Source organism: Aegilops tauschii, chromosome 2 (assembly GCF_002575655.3).
Source record: "Aegilops tauschii subsp. strangulata cultivar AL8/78 chromosome 2, Aet v6.0, whole genome shotgun sequence".
Classification (NCBI taxonomy): domain Eukaryota; kingdom Viridiplantae; phylum Streptophyta; class Magnoliopsida; order Poales; family Poaceae; genus Aegilops; species Aegilops tauschii.
Genome location: NC_053036.3, coordinates 435,109,903 through 435,125,531, shown reverse-complemented (window position 1 = coordinate 435,125,531; position 15,629 = coordinate 435,109,903). Strand labels below are relative to the sequence as shown.

General features: G+C 45.7%; 2 protein-coding genes and 1 long non-coding RNA gene across 5 annotated transcripts; 2 read left to right on the top strand and 1 right to left on the bottom strand.

Annotated features, from left to right (window-relative positions):
• The first annotated feature begins 2,048 nt into the window (after positions 1–2,048).
• On the top strand, positions 2,049–6,863 carry LOC109771810 (uncharacterized). Of its 3 annotated transcripts, none has more exons than XR_012202948.1 (7): positions 2,049–2,402; positions 2,568–2,711; positions 3,661–3,820; positions 3,918–4,007; positions 4,109–4,321; positions 4,432–4,596; positions 6,573–6,863. It is a non-coding gene; the product is annotated as an uncharacterized lncRNA (long non-coding RNA). The 3 variants fall into 3 exon arrangements; XR_012202949.1 differs by lacking the exon at positions 6,573–6,863 and adding an exon at positions 5,535–5,672; XR_002234932.4 differs by lacking the exon at positions 6,573–6,863 and having other exon boundaries at positions 4,432–4,717.
• A 303-nt stretch (positions 6,864–7,166) lies between these two features.
• Positions 7,167–10,675, bottom strand: LOC109771812 (glycosyl hydrolase 5 family protein). Its single transcript, XM_020330508.4, has 4 exons — positions 10,259–10,675; positions 8,838–9,085; positions 8,223–8,743; positions 7,167–7,889 (listed from the first exon to the last, which is right to left on the bottom strand). The coding sequence occupies exons 1-4, from the start codon at positions 10,673–10,675 to the stop codon at positions 7,393–7,395; spliced, it is 1,683 nt and encodes a 560-aa protein (XP_020186097.1). The 3' UTR covers positions 7,167–7,392.
• Positions 10,676–10,818: 143 nt separating this feature from the next.
• On the top strand, positions 10,819–13,747 carry LOC109771811 (pentatricopeptide repeat-containing protein At5g48910). The gene has a single exon (XM_020330507.4). The coding sequence runs from the start codon at positions 10,860–10,862 to the stop codon at positions 12,966–12,968; it is 2,109 nt and encodes a 702-aa protein (XP_020186096.1). The 5' UTR covers positions 10,819–10,859; the 3' UTR covers positions 12,969–13,747.
• The last annotated feature ends 1,882 nt before the right edge of the window (positions 13,748–15,629 follow it).

Here is a 15,629-nt window from a genome sequence, read left to right as displayed (position 1 = left end):
TAAGCAAAACCATTTTTCAAATATGAGTTCATTTTCATTTTAGAATGTTGCTCATGTATATTCATAATAGGTAATTAGTTTATTGAGACAATGATAGCATTTGCCAAGTCGCAATCGGTGCCCGCCTCCTCCCTTAAGAAAAGATTAGGGTTCCTCTGCCTCCCGCCGACGCTGGCGCCAGTCCGTGTCGTCTTCGGTAGCTTTAGGGCCATGACGGTGCGGTGGATCCCGGCCCTTGCCGGTGGGAGGGCTCTGTTTTCAGATGTTTCTTCGAGTTTTGTTAGGACTTATGTCCTGCTCAGGATGATGAGATGGCGGCGGCTCCCAGAATATTGAATAAAGTTCTCCCCACCTAGCCCATGTCCCAATGGTGTGTCTAGCATCGTCGATGGGCATATGTAGATGTGTCTCCGGCGGATCTATATTTGGTGGATTTGCTCGGATCTGGTCATAGTTCATCTACGTTCGTGTGTCTTCAGGTTGGATCCTTCCAATCTACGCTACTCTTCATCGGCAATGGTTGTTATTCTGCCGCGTCGGTCCTATGGGGTCTTTGCACGATGACTTCCCAAATGTCTACTACAACAAGTTTTGCCCGGCTCCGTCGAGGGAAGGGTGATGACGACGGCATGCCTTCGGCTCGCTTCAGTGCTTGTAGTCGTCGCTAGGTGGTCTACGCATCTGGATGTATTTTATTATTATTTATGGTGTTCATTGCGCTGTCATGATTGAATATGAATAGATCGAAAGTTTTATCTAAAAAATAAAAGTACAAATAGTAAGTTAGTTTTTCTATTGGGGAAATAGTTTCTTTTTGGGTTTGGGAAATAGTTAATTAGGTGACAAGTGCAGGCGCGTGATGCATCAGATTTTTTTTAGTTTTTTTTAGGCAAGATTTTTTTAGTTGAACGTGATGCATCTGGTGAACAGTTGGGCTGGTTAGATAAACTTTCACCAAGGATAAGGCCTTTGTGGCCCATATCAATGCGTAAGGTGCGGGGTAAGAAGGCACGGCACCCTGCCGTGCCCAACAGGCACGGTAGAGGAACCGGCTCCTCTACCGTGCCCGCTGGGCACAGCGGGAGCCGGTTCCGTGGCGGCGCTGGGGATTGGGAGGGACTGCAGAGGAGTTGGGGTCGGGGGGATAGATGCGGCTGGGCCTTAGTGGGCCGGTTGGCCCAGCTGGCTGGCTCTCTGTTTCCCATTTTCTCTCTTTGGCCATTTACAGAAATTAGTAATAATGATAGAAAAAGAAATGGCTAGGGTGCGTGGAAATATATGAAACTTTTCCTGCGGTATCCATGATTTATACTTAGCCCAGACAAGAAGTTTCACATAAATTGGTAAGTTAAATTCAAACTCATTAGAATTTATATCAAATGGGTTTGAATTAGGTCTAGGCTTTAGGATTGTGCAAAAAACATGAGATTTTTGGTGGAGTGCGATAAAATAATTTTGGACAAAGTTTTGGGGGCCAAACTTCAAGGCATTTTGGAGAAGGTTCGAATGGAAATTGGAAAAGCAATTAAATAAAATATAAGGAAAGCTCAAATGATCTTATGAAAATCTTCATAGTCATGGTTATTGAGTTAGGGCCGTGCGGTATTTTCTTCTTCCGTTGCAACGCACGAGCTCTTTTGCTAGCCTTTCCCTAATCCCTATCCCTTCCCTATATATATATATATATATATATATATATATATATATATATATATATATATATATATAAAATAATAATAAATAAAATATAATAAAGCACGGCTTGACTTTGTCGGGTTCACCGTCACAATACGCTTTCTTTCTGTGAATTTACGTTTTCACTTTGAATTTAAAACATATATGCGAGGTGGTACTAATTCGGGGAACCACGTCGCAAAATTTTCGTACGTACTACATGATCTGTCCCGCACTACTACCTGGGCCTTGCCCTGAGATCGTCTCACATGGCTGAAGCATTGCCACTTGGGCCTCAGCTTCATAAGTCAGACCCGAACAGGTACCGAGGAGAGAAAAGAAGAAAAAAAGCCACCAGCGCCTCGCATGAGCACGACCCTGCCCCTCGATCCCATCTACACGTCCTTCCCGCCGCCACCTCCTGCCCCGCGCCGCCCGCCCCACACCGCCTCGATCGGGACCGCGTCCCTCCCCAAACGACGGCAATGATGGAGGGCGCCGCCCAGCTCCTGGCCAACGGATTCGCTGGCTCCCCGCACCTCGGGGCCAGCCCCTCCCCCGTGCCGAGTCGAGCATCGACTTGGAGGCCCCTTGGGGCTGCCGCCGGTGCGGGAGTCCCGCGCGGCCGTGCGGGCTGGGGACCGATTGGCGGGGCCCGTGGTGCGACGCTCGATGGATGGCCTGCACAGCGCGGACGACTGCTTCTCTCCCAGGAGGGCCATAGGCAGGTAAGGACGGACGGCGGCTGAGATTGGGTCTCGCCTTCTTCTCTGGTTATGAAAGATTGGTTCTTTGGTGCGTTTTTCTGGGTGGGCGGCCTCGCTGAATTGGTTGCCTTTGTTTTTCTGTGCCCGTCTGTGTCGTCGGATTGGATGGCGTCGGTGCCGCCGCAGCCACTACATGTCGGAGCTGTTGCAGGAGCACCAGAAGCTTGTCCTGTTCACACAGGTGCTACCAATCTGCATCAAACTGTTGGGCCACCGTGAGAGCCTCGATTCGCTCCCTCGCCGCCGCCCGGTCTACCATTATTGGCCTAGGTCTGATTGCTTATGTTTCTCTCTTGTTGATGCAAACTTGCTCTGCTTGACTCTGTTTTGGCCTCAAGGTATCTCACTTGTCACATATTGTTATCAACTCAGGTATGGTATCTGGAAAAAATTTATTCTACCAAGAGAACATTTCTTACTTTGGTTTCTAGGCAATATGAAAGTAATGAGTAAACATAACCCGCTGAAACAAAAACATGGTGAAGTAGCTGATACTGTAGATTTTGCTTGGAGATGATACTGTTCACTGTCCATATTTTGTTTGTATGGTGGCTGTACTTTGTAACGCTAGCATGGATGTCTGTTATAAAATATACAGTATCTAGATTTTTGCTGGGTAAAGAAATTTGCAGCTCTGAATACTTTATATTTCCCAGTTGTTCTTAATTTCGGCAGTATGCATGGGAACGCTGGGATGACGTGTTTCAGAGAATTCAGTGGCTTGGTTCAACTATACAAGGATCATTTCAACACAAAGGACTCTCGTGTTACAGCCTATTGACCACTGCAGTGTGTACTCCTGGAATTGATAGCGAATGAAAGCGCCATAGACATTGCAGGAGAGATAAAATTTCTAGATGTTATTAGGTCTCACCAATTTGTACTGCTGTTCACTCTGTAGTCTGGGATTAATTAGCTGTGCTGCAAGGATTCCAACTTTAAAAGTCATGCTGCAAGGACAAGTCCTCTGTATGATTCTTCAGTACAGTTCAAAATAAATCACGATGCAGAGCAGATTCAGTCTTTTGATTTTAGACAATGAAGAGTTTCATTGCTCTTAAGGTCTTTGTTTGCCTTTTTAGGGGAGGTCTTTGTTTGCTTGGATTGATGCGCACGGTTGACACAATTTACAACATTTTTTGACTGACGGCATAGACCATAGTTTCAGTTTTACAATGTGTCCAGAGAGAGTATAATACTGATGCACCATTTATTTCAGAGAAGAAAAAGGTTCCATGAGGGTGTCTATTACAGAACTGGAGAAAGAGCTCGCCTACCATGCATGTTGCCTGGTCCGATGAGCAGTGCTACGCCAAGTGCCCTGTCAGAGTGCAGCCGCACAACGCTGCCTGCTGTTGAGGACCCCGGAGCCTAGACAGGTAGCCACCACTGATATGATTTTTGTGAACTTGTTTTCTTCAGTAAATCAACCATTTGATGATGTCTGCCAGTTAATACCATCCAAATTTTCTGCAGTTAGCTCGGCAACTTCCAGCCCCCCACCGTCTTTCTTGACAACCACGGCACCCATCTTTTCGTCTATGCCTCATTGGATGCACTTCCATTGTATGTAATGTTAGATATACACAATCATAGATACATATATGATCTTCCACCTCGGCTCCTATACTGATAAGATTTGTGTTGATACATGATTCTCAACAAAGTGTGCTACCAAACTTTTTCACGAAAAGTGTAGTACCAGTTGGTGTGATATCATGTCCTCAGCAACGCCCCCGATGGATCGACCATGACCATGTTGTTGCCTGGAATCTTTTTTCATGATGATGTCGCTATTCGTCATCCCACAGTTTATGCGGTGGAGCGTCAACGACCTCAGCGTGTTGCAGGAGAAGACCATGAATATCGGCAAGAAAGATGTAGGTGCTGTGCTTGAATTCTTCTAGGATTTTTGAACTAGCGATTGATTTTCTTTTGCCGCTATCTCATGTCATATCAATTTGTGTTGCATTGCACATGTGTCATACAGGTTGATCAAGGAAGGTGCAACACTGTGATGTGAGTTGAACACAAGCATGGCCTACAATCTCGACGCCCACCATCCATGTGCCTTGCAAGCAGCAATTGTTCACATCCTTGATATTTGTCACTGCCCTCTTCTCATCTATCCCGACAGTCTCGGTGTCCAGGCAAGGTATGTCTATGTCAGTTGAACTGTCACTCGAGTTACAACAATTCCAATCTTTTTTCTATATCTGCAATTGGGTGGACTATGGTATGAATCAGTTTATAAGCAACCATGGTGTACATGAATCTCTGTTGGTGTGAACTGTCAAAAGCATTTCCTACTATTTCTACCTCTGTTTCATCTTCTAAATCTAGAGTCTAGACTTGGATATTATCTAGCAACAATCTGTTCATGAGAAAAGCATGGCTAAGAGTCATACTAGATGTATGCATAATACCGGGACAAGATATTTACCTGCCATTATCCCAGAAGGGAAACATAATACTAAACTGCCATAAAAAATATTTGAGGGCTTACATCATCGTTGAGGGCTTACATCATCGTTGAGGTCAAATTTGTATCTTTATTATCACCCTAATAAAACATGGTTTTGCTAATTGACTTCATCTTATTTCAACTTTGTTAGTTCAGTTCACGTGCTCTGTTAGAGACCAACCCCAATGTGTATGCTACAACCACTGAAAGAAGTATGTTGCCTTGATGTTTTTAATTCAGTTAATTTGTATTAATTGTGTGGCATCATCATGCAAGGTAAATGCAGAGCTATACTTTCTATTCTCGTGCCTTCTATTAAAATCATGCAGATGCTCCGGTCATCGTTGTTCATATGTTTTGACTCTTGTCGAGCCTCTTCTGTGAGGCACATAGTTTGGGAGTATGCCTATGGCAATTTATCTATTTCCATGATTGAAGAGACATTTTTAAATTGAACAAAACAAATTATATGAGAGGCATATGTTTTGTTTTTGCTGTCCCAAACTACAGAGAGCCTTGCAAATTTCCAGGACTCTGTTTCCTCTTGGAACTCTCCTAACTATGCATTCTTGATCACTGTCGAACATTGATCGACAGACTGCTCTGTTTACAAACTCTATTTTTTCTAGGTTTTCTTGTGAAAATTGATGATACCCCAATGCAGAGCCTTTTGTAGCCTTGTTGCTGGTGACAGATTTCAGACGATAACCTAAATGTAGGCATTAAACACAACAAGGTCAGGATATGATAATGGCCCAAGGTCGTGCCGACAAATCTGGAAATACTCTAGAACAAAATAATAATCTGGCAATGGCCCAAGAGAGCTGTTAGTTCTTGGATTTTTGTACCCTCATGCTAATACTTAACTGTTACAATTTTTATTGTTCTTCTCATTATATGTACCTAATAATGATTTAGTTCATTTCTGGATGCTTGGACTAAGTCACTGCCAACTTTCTGTAACTTACAGCCTTCGCTTCTTAAGGAATTGGAGCACTACACTCCCATTTGTTAATAGTTACACATGGTGTACGCCTGTATGAGTACTCAATGTTGCTGTCTGATGTCTGTACATTTGTTTGAGCACCACACGATCTCATGAAAGATTTGTATTGCTCATCTTAGTCCAAACTGATGATGCTGTGTTTTTTTTGTATGGCCTAGAGTGTATATGGTTATCAAAAGATAACGGAACGACACAAACAGTAGCGTCATGGCATAAAACCAGAAAAAAAGATAGTCTAAAACAATGGTTCAACCAGTTGAGAATAATAATGATGTGTGCTCCACACTTGAGTACAATTACACTTCTCAAGGTTTCTCTTTGCGTGTCAATGGCAGTGACCATTCTGCTGCTGCAACAAGAGAATCTGTCTGTATAAAACTCAAAAGCTAAGTCCTGAAATTCCTGACAGGAATACAAATTTGTGCTCTGAAACCTAATATGGAACTACTTAATATACACTTTCATGCTTTTTATTTTCTACTCCTTCCGCCTAAATATAAGTATTTTTAGATATTTCAATATAGACTACATACGGATGTATGTAGACATATTTTAGAATGTAGATTTGAGTAATATTCAAACAAAATGGTTTGCAGAGAACAGTGTTCAGTGACTTAGATAACTTTAGTGAGCTGATGGAGTGGTTTACTGGAATTTACAGTTGCACTATTACATGATCTGATGAGGAAGAGAAAAGAGAGGAGGGAATGGCAAATGGAGTGAGCCGATTGGAAGGGTGCCGAGTATGGTGCATACATGTCAGCGATGGTAGTCAGAACTTGATGCTGAGTGCTGATGGCATGGTTACGTGTTTGGAATTCAAAGTGTGCACGTGGGAGGGTTACGAATGACCTGTTTCGTTGATGGTGATAATGTCCTTTTTTTGCATGTAGATTGTGATAATGTGTTTTGATTGGAGACACATGGACAGTGGGTAAAGTTAGAAGTAGAAGGGTGATTTGTGTCAAAGCACTAGAAGATAATGTCCCCGTGAAATTGGATAAAAAAATTATTGCATAATGGCACGGGGAGTAGGTTATATTTCATTTTTCGCCCGGTGCAACGCACGGGCATTTGTACTAGTAAAGGTAAGGAGAGTATTTCAGAAACACTTCCCTTCGAGCGTCCATCTCCCCTCATGGCTCCAGGGCCTCCATTTGAGCAAAGACTGCAACCTCAGATTAAACCCTAGACCACCTTGGCCAACAAGGGACATACTCACCCAAACAACGGTCAGAGAACAAGCACAAGAGCATTCTATAGATTCCACCTGTAGTTTTATTCTGAACTGAACAACGTAAGCAACACACAAGTGATTTGTTTTGACAGAAAAGAAAACAAGTGCTTATATGGTGATACATTATACACACTTGAGCAAGTGAACTTGCAGACCTTTTGCGTGGAACTTCCCAGATCGTCGTTGAATTGGCCTGAACAACTTTGTCCTCGAGTACATGCATGCACGATGTGTGTCCAAATTACTACCGTGGCGAACTTGATGTCGTAGGCCAGGGTCCAAGAGATGGCAACCGCAGAACAGAGGCCTCACCTGGTATGCCTCTACTACTCGATATAACTTTGAACCACTGACTCTCAGGGTCGCAAGTTGGATCTTCAGTCAAACACTTGCATTGATCTGTGGTGATGACGCCGTCAGGACCGGCTTCCAAGCACACTCTGGTCCCATTCTTAGTGAGTTCGGCTGAAACATGCATTCTTGAATCAGATATTAGCTGCCACTTTGAACAGGATTTGCTGCAGCCAGTCCCAAGTTTTGCAGTATCACCCACAGACTTGGCTTCAAGGCATTGCCCGGTGTGTTTCAGCACAAGCTCATATGCTGAGGTGTAGTTCCAAGCGTCCGATTCATCGCACGGGCCCAGCTTAAGCACATTCGCAGATTCCACCAACACACAGAGCCCGGTTAGAGGATGAAATATTACCTTGTATGGTTGGTGACTGCTTGGTAGACCAGGACCTGCAGTATATACGAGTATCCATTATGATCTAACTTAAAATAAATTCTACCACTAGCAAAGTGTTCGCATTATACTTCGCGTGGATTTTAGTTTTTCTTGCATATTTGGCTACTACATATATCATCATCGAAGTGCACCCTAGCAGCTACGATTTACAATCACTTTTGAAGGTCAATAAATGCATACTCGTAAATTATCCTAGATGAATACCCAGGAAAGGTTTATGTGTTGGTTCAGCAAACGAACGGTTTGACAAATATGTGCAACAGACAGCACAAAATGTGTCTGACAACGTCACTAGGTAGTAATACAGAGATAGGTAAAGTTCAAACCTTGAAATGGAGATTGCAGGGAATTGATCCTTTCAATGAAGCTGGGGTTCCTAGCTGTATACCAATCCCATGTTAGCAAACCATATGTTTCATCGTAAGCTAGAATACCCTCCCTGATATAGTAACTCCCTTCAAGAGCCCAAACAGCCCAATCCAGATCCATTTCAGCTGCTACACTTAAGAAGCACGTAAGATAACGATTGTCAGCAATATGCGTGCCAGACATGTCAAACCCAATCTCAGAGAAAAATAACGGCCATCCTTGTTGAAGAAGAAAGAGTCCTTTAGTCCTTATGGACTCAACAGCCACTCCACAAGCATCATTTTGGTTCCAATTTTCCCAATCAGTTCCATCTGAGAAACCATACCAATGCTGCTCGAAGACTAACTTTCCAGTAAATGACAACTTAACTTGCTTTGGGGACAAGAAGGAGAGACTGTTGTCAAAATCCAGGCCCGACAAAATAACAAGGACATTAGGGTTTGCTGCATGCACAGCTTCAGCACCCTGTTGCATATACCTAAAGAATGTAATATAAATTTTCAATATCATCAGTTACATAGAAAAGCCTTCTCAATATCATGACTCATGAGGGCCTTTGCTCAGTAACGTACCTGTACCACAAACTAACATTTTGATAGGGGCCACGAAGCTCATTACGCAAGCTCATGCCGACAACATTTTTTGTGTCCCTAAACACTGCTGCCATTGCACTGAGGCCCCTCAACCATTCTTCAGGGTCAAAGTATTTGTCTCCAAAGAAGCCATTACCGTCTGTTCTGCTACAGCACCATCCTGGAGTGGTCATTTGGTTATCAAGTATGACCATAATACTGTTGCTGGCCAAAGCTGACACCACTTCCTGTTAAATTTGACCCATATCAGAAGGATGATCGTAATCATAATTCATTTATCCCTTGATAGACAAAAACGAAAATATTGTTTTCACTTCATGTTTAGCCGGGTATTAGGTGTGGCACAAGAAAAACATACAGGTTGGGCAACTAGATCATTTGTTCTACATTACCATGTCAGATAACTAGATACCTCCTCGGGAGACCCCCACACCCAACTAGATACCTGGTATGGATAAAGAACCAGCTCACCTAATCCATTTGTTTGAAAGTGACATGTATCCCCATCATCCAAATAAATCCTACAAGCAAGATTTGTGCTCCCTAGAGCATTGTGACTTGCAAGGCACCCTCATATTGGACCATCAATTAGGTGACTAGTAGGTATACCTCTGTTCAACCTAAATAGTGGCGAATAAAATGAAAGACAGTTTTTTAAACAACGAGCGATGGCATTTCCTGAAATAGCAAAAACAATCAGATATTTCTACATTAGCATTTATCCCTCGTTTTGCAACAGATGGTGTCCTTAATAAAGAGAAAAGAAGGATACCCTGAGATGTGAGATCCTTTGGTGAGCCTTGTGAGTTCTGATCAATTATTTGCCTTCAGAATTCCTCTAATATGCAGTGTTTGGACTTCTGAAGCAAGTTTTACTTATTCAAAACAGTGCTAATTTCAGCTGGTTTAGCTACAGACAAATTGATTCATGACATACAAATTTTTCGACAATATAATTTCTCTTATTTATTCCCCCGGAACAGTTATTTCTTTATGTCTATAATTGACATACGGTGTTGTGAAGTTCAATTCACTGCTAATTGGCACTCTAGCAGCAACAAATATATTCAAAGTTTTCATTTTTCTTCTTCTTTAAGGAACCTGTAGGTTGCATTAAAGACATATTCAATTTTGGCATAACTTGAACCTTATACTAATTCGCAACACTAACAACACTTGGCAATTCTTTGGTGGTAGTAAGATATATGTAAGCATTCATTTCAGAATATTATTCTTTGACCATTGCTTCTTGCACTTTTGAATAGCTAAATGAATAAAGTTTGATTAATACCGACATCAAGTCCAAACTAGAACAGCGCAGGGATCGGAATAAACAAATGCAATCTGGGCTTCTCAGGGGATAACCTTGGTTATTTAAAGCACTGATAGCAACCACCTACCCGGAACACATCGATGAGGGGCAGGTCCAGGAGGTCTGGGTTGTTGACACGCACGCCGGCGGCGGACTCCCGCAGGCCGAGGCGCTCCAGCGACCACCGCAGCGGCAGCGACGAGAGCGTGGCGTTGGTGGCGAGGTAGGTCGGCCAGGTGAGCCTCACGCAATTGAACCCCATCGCCGCGACGCGCGCCGCGATGTCCCCCACGCCGCGCCGGGACAGGCCCTCCGCGGCGACGGGCTCCAGGTGCGACGCCCAGTTCGCGCAGACCAGCTTCACGCGCCGCCCGTCGGCGTCCACCAGCCACCGCGACGCCGTCGAGAGCGGCAGCGCCGGGAGAGAGACCGAGGCGGCGCGCGCGGACGCTAGGAGGACGACGAGGAGGCCGAGGAGCAGCCGAGTTGGAGAGAAAGAAGCCATGGTAATTACTGGGACTGGGAGAGCAGAGAGGCGGATCTGGAGTTTAAATGGGCATGACATGTGGGGCCACGACGTGTGGGGACCACGCGTCAGCCGCCCAGATCGGTTGCTGCTTGGATAAGCAAAGAAAGGCAAGTAGCGCTTGGCCTGGTGCGCTTAAGCGGTTAAGCTCGAGCGAGCTCGAATGGCCACCGCCGTCGTCGTCTCGGCGGCGGCTCTCCCCGCCGCGCCGTCGCCATCGCCGGTTCGTTATACGCCCCGCCGAGCGGCGCTGCGCGACGTGCCTCAGCTCCACGCAGCTCTGCTCAAGTCCGGTGAGCTCACCACTTCGCCAGAGTCCTTCCACTCCTTCCTCGAGGCTACCGCGCTCCCGTCGTCGGCCACCACCGCAGCCCACCTCGCCTACGCGATCCGCCTGCTCCGCCTAGGCCCCCACCCGCCCCTCTCCGCGCGGTCGTATAACATCCTTATCCGTGCCTTCTTCCGCGCGGGCCACCCGGAGGATGCCCTCCACCTGTTCGTCGAAATGCTCGGTGCTGCCATTGCTGCCAACGTCTGCCCCGACCAGCACACCATCGCTAACACCGTAAAGTCCTGCGCCAGGATATATGCCTTGGCTACGGGGCGCAGCGTTCAGGCGTACGCTGTCAAGCTTGGGTTCATGGCCGATCAGTTTGTGCTGAACAGCTTGATACATATGTACGCGAGCTGTGGGGATATCGTGGCGGCAAAGGTACTGTTCAACGCAGTTGAGGAAAAGGGTGTGGTTACATGGAATGCGATGATAGCGGGCTATTTCAAGAATGGAGACTGGAAGGAGGTAGTGGAGATGTTTAAGGGTATTCTTGAGGTTCAGGCACCATTTGATGAGGTCACATTGGTGAGTGTCGCCACAGCATGCGGAAAAATAGGTGATTCTAAGCTCGGCGAGCGGATTGGAGATTATGCAGAGGAGAAGGGGATGGTGAGGAACAGAAACTTGGCAACTGCGCTGGTTGACATGTATGCCAAGTGTGGACAACTTGATAAGGCGCGGAGATTGTTTGACAGGATGCATTCCCGGGATGTGGTTGCTTGGAGCGCGATGATCTCTGGCTACACTCAAGCCGACCGATGTCGAGAGGCACTTGCTATTTTCAATAAGATGCAGGCTACCGAGGTGAACCCGAATGATGTAACCATGGTCAGTGTGCTCTCCGCCTGTGCTGTCCTGGGTGCACTTGAGACGGGCAAGTGGGCGCATTCATACATAAGGAGAAAGGCCTTACCCCTTACAGTTGTTCTCGGCACTGCGCTGGTGGACTTCTATGCAAAGTGCGGATGCATTGAAGATGCAGTCAAGGCATTTGAGTCGATGCCTATGAGGAATTCTTGGACGTGGACAGCCTTGATAAAGGGCATGGCAAGCAACGGAAGAGGCAGAGAAGCACTGGAGCTCTTCTCGTCCATGCGGGAGGCCAACATTGAGCCTACAGATGTCACATTCATTGGTGTTCTCCTAGCTTGCAGCCACAGCTGCTTAGTTGAGGAGGGTCGCCGGCATTTTGATAGTATGACCCAGGATTATGGCATCCATCCAAGTATTGAGCACTATGGCTGTATGGTTGATCTGTTGGGACGGGCAGGTTTGATTGATGAGGCGCACCGGTTTATCAGGAATATGCCGATTGAGCCAAATGCAGTTGTCTGGAGGGCACTGCTTTCTGCTTGCACAGTTCACAAAAATGTTGAAATCGGAGAAGAAGCGCTGAAGCAGATCACCCCACTAGATCCCAATCACAGTGGTAACTACATACTTCTATCGAACACCTACGCGTCAGTGGGACAATGGAAAGATGCAGCTATGATTCGGAAGGAAATGAATGAGAGAGGGATCAAGAAAATTCCTGGGTGCAGTCTCATTGAGCTGGATGGGACGATCTTTGAGTTCTTTGCTGAAGACAGTGACCACCCCCAATCGAGGGAGATATATGAGAAAGTGGATGAGATGATTGAAAACATCAAGATGGCTGGGTACGTCCCAAATACAGCTGACGCAAGGCTAGATGTTGATGAATCTGAGAAGCAAGTGTCCGTTTCGCATCACAGCGAGAAGCTGGCCATTGCGTTTGGCCTGATGAAGTCACGCCCTGGCGCAACGATCCGGCTGTCGAAGAATCTGAGAGTGTGCGTGGACTGCCACGCCGCCACGAAGTTGATCTCGAAGGTGTACAACAGGGAGATTGTTGTCCGAGACAGGAACAGGTTTCATCATTTCAAAGATGGTTTGTGCTCCTGCAATGATTACTGGTGAGTATAAATTCAATGTGCGTCAAGGTTTTTCTCTTACATAAGTATGTACACCGGGCACACCTGAGCCAGAGAGACTGTACAGCACTCTGTAAGTACGACAATGCCGTTCACTCTCAAACAGGAGCTCAAGTTATTAGGTATTAAGATCAAGAGCAAATTCTCGGCAGAGTTTCAGGCTTGGTTAGCTCAGACATTCGAATAACCTGATGATTCAGTTCCCAAAAACCGGAGTTGGTTAATCTGTTTCCCCTTTTTCTTTTCGAGAAAACGCAATTGCATTGAGAAGGTAGAGTTTGGATACAGTCCTCCTAGGAGGTCAGGTACAAATGAAGAACAGTGAAACTAATACACGTCCCAGGTGGACGGCAGGGTGACGTGAAGGCCAAGGGCACCAGCTCGTGCCCACTGCTCGGCTTCATCCTTGATCTTTGAGACCAGGACATGAACCAGGGGCTGGACGCCATCGAAGATGCACTCGTTGCGCTGCTTCCAGATCATCCATGGTGTCAAGAGGGCAGTGGAGGCTAGGCCCTTACGCACCCGTTTCCCTTTTTTGGATAGGATCTTTGTAGTTTTCTTCTTTTTCTCCTTACCTCATGTAACATGCTACTATTAATGAAAATTTACCGTAGAACTATTGTCCCACGGTGTGCGAGAACTGTGAGTGTGTATAGACTGCACATTGTTGTACATTGCATGAATACCAAACGAGGAATAAACCTGTTGCATTTTACTTAACTTGTAAAGAAACTGTGTTGCGGTTATATAAAATTTCAAATGCAGAGCAGAGCAGTTTCCTTTCATTGTCTTGGCCACAACGACGGCATTTGCTGGGTCGACTTTGATGGCCCAACCTATGGTTGCTTCTGGTGAGTAGGTGTTGTTGTCAACGAAGCTGACGCGTGGATGCGCACATGTCTAATTTGTGTAGCCTTATTATAAATTTTTGATGTAATCCCGGCTGCTGATATTGTTCCGCAACTCCGCCGGCAAGTCCGGTCCGAGGTTGCGGAGCGAGAGCGAGCGTCGTAGACGAAGTAGTCGAAGTATGCGAAAGTAAAATGACACAGAGAGATGGAGGAGACCAGCTTTATTAATCAATGATCAGAGATTACAATGATAGTCCCTCGTTGCTTTATATATGGACCAGGGGTCAAGGGATAAGTATCCACTTAACAGAAAAAAGGGGAAACGGGAGGGGCCGGCCCGTGCGCTTTGCACGCGGCCGCCGCCACCCCTCCGGGTGGCCCGGTTTCCCAACACTCCCCCTTGGGTAATTATCCGTATATCCATGCCTCAAAACTCCGAAAAACCCAGTGGGAAAAAATGTGGAGAAAGAGCACACAGTATACGTTGTTGTATTGCACGAATTGCCTCGTCAAAAACCTCGTGTGAGAAACATCAGGAAAACTCACTCAAGGGAAAAAGAGTACAATCCACTCAACCATCAAGTTGAGTACTCGATCATCAGGATTGAGATTTTAGCGACGAGTTTGTGAAGTTTCTCCCCCTGAACCTTGCATCTCTCTAAGTCTCATCATACCGATTCCACGCACACACCTCTCTAAGGTTGATGCCGGTAATGATTTAGTGAACATATCAGCAAGATTGTCACAGGACTTAGTATGCAAAACTCTCACCTCGTTCAACTGTTGCAGCTCATGTGCATAGAAGAACTTGGGACTAATATGCTTTGTGAGGTTACTCTTCACATAACCCATCTGGACTTGTGCAACACAAGCAGCATTATCTTCATAGATAATGGTAGGGGTTTGTACGGTGTTCAGCCACATGTCTGCTGAATGTGGCCGATCATCCGCCGAAGCGATACACACTCTTTTGACGCTTCGAATAGTGCCATGATTTCCGAGTGGTTCGTGAAAGTCGACACAAGTGTTTGCTTGGACGATTTCCAGGAAAACGCAGTTCCACCACAAAGGAAAACATACCCATTCTGCGATTTGCAATCATGCGGGTCCGACAGGTACCCAGCATCGGCATAGCCTATAATAGATAGGTCTTGATTCCTCTTATAAAATAGACCAAGATCTTTGGTCCCTTGCAGGTAACGGAAGACGTCCTTGACACCTTTCCAATGTCTTTTGGTAGGTTCAGAACCGTACCGAACAAGCAAACTGACGGCGAACGCAATGTCTGGCCGTGTACAATTTGCGAGGTATATGAGTGCTCCAACTGCACTCAGGTAAGGAACCTCTGGTCCCAGAGTTTCCTCCCCCTCTTCCTTTGGCCTGAACGGGTCCTTGTCTGGCTGTAAAGATCTTCCGACCATCGGGGTCTTAGAAGGATATGCCTTATCAAATCCAAATCTTTCCAACACCTTCTGGGTGTAGGCCGACTGGTGCACTAGAATCCCATCAGGGGAATGTTCAAGTTGCAGACCTAGACAGAACTTGGTTTTACCCAAATCCTTCATCTCGAATTCCGACATCAGGTAGGAACTCGCTTCCTCAATATCCTCAGGTGTACCGATTATGTTTAAATCGTCCACGTACACCGAGATTATACAGAATCCATCTTGGGATCGCCGTATAAAAACACATGGGCAATCTTTATTGCTCGTGTAGCCCTTCTCATGAAGGAAATCACTTAAGCGATTGTACCACATTCTACCAGACTGTCTGAGTCCGTACAGTGCCTTTTG

Coding starts and splice junctions, on each gene's coding strand:
- LOC109771812 (XM_020330508.4), bottom strand. CDS start 10,675: ATGGCTTCTTTCTCTCCAACTCGGCTGCTCCTCGGCCTCCTCGTCGTC. Junction 8,744..8,837: donor AATGTTAGTTTGTGGTACAG/GTACGTTACTGA, acceptor TACATTCTTTAG/GTATATGCAACAGGGTGCTG. Junction 7,890..8,222: donor CCTGCAATCTCCATTTCAAG/GTTTGAACTTTA, acceptor TATATACTGCAG/GTCCTGGTCTACCAAGCAGT.
- LOC109771811 (XM_020330507.4), top strand. CDS start 10,860: ATGGCCACCGCCGTCGTCGTCTCGGCGGCGGCTCTCCCCGCCGCGCCG.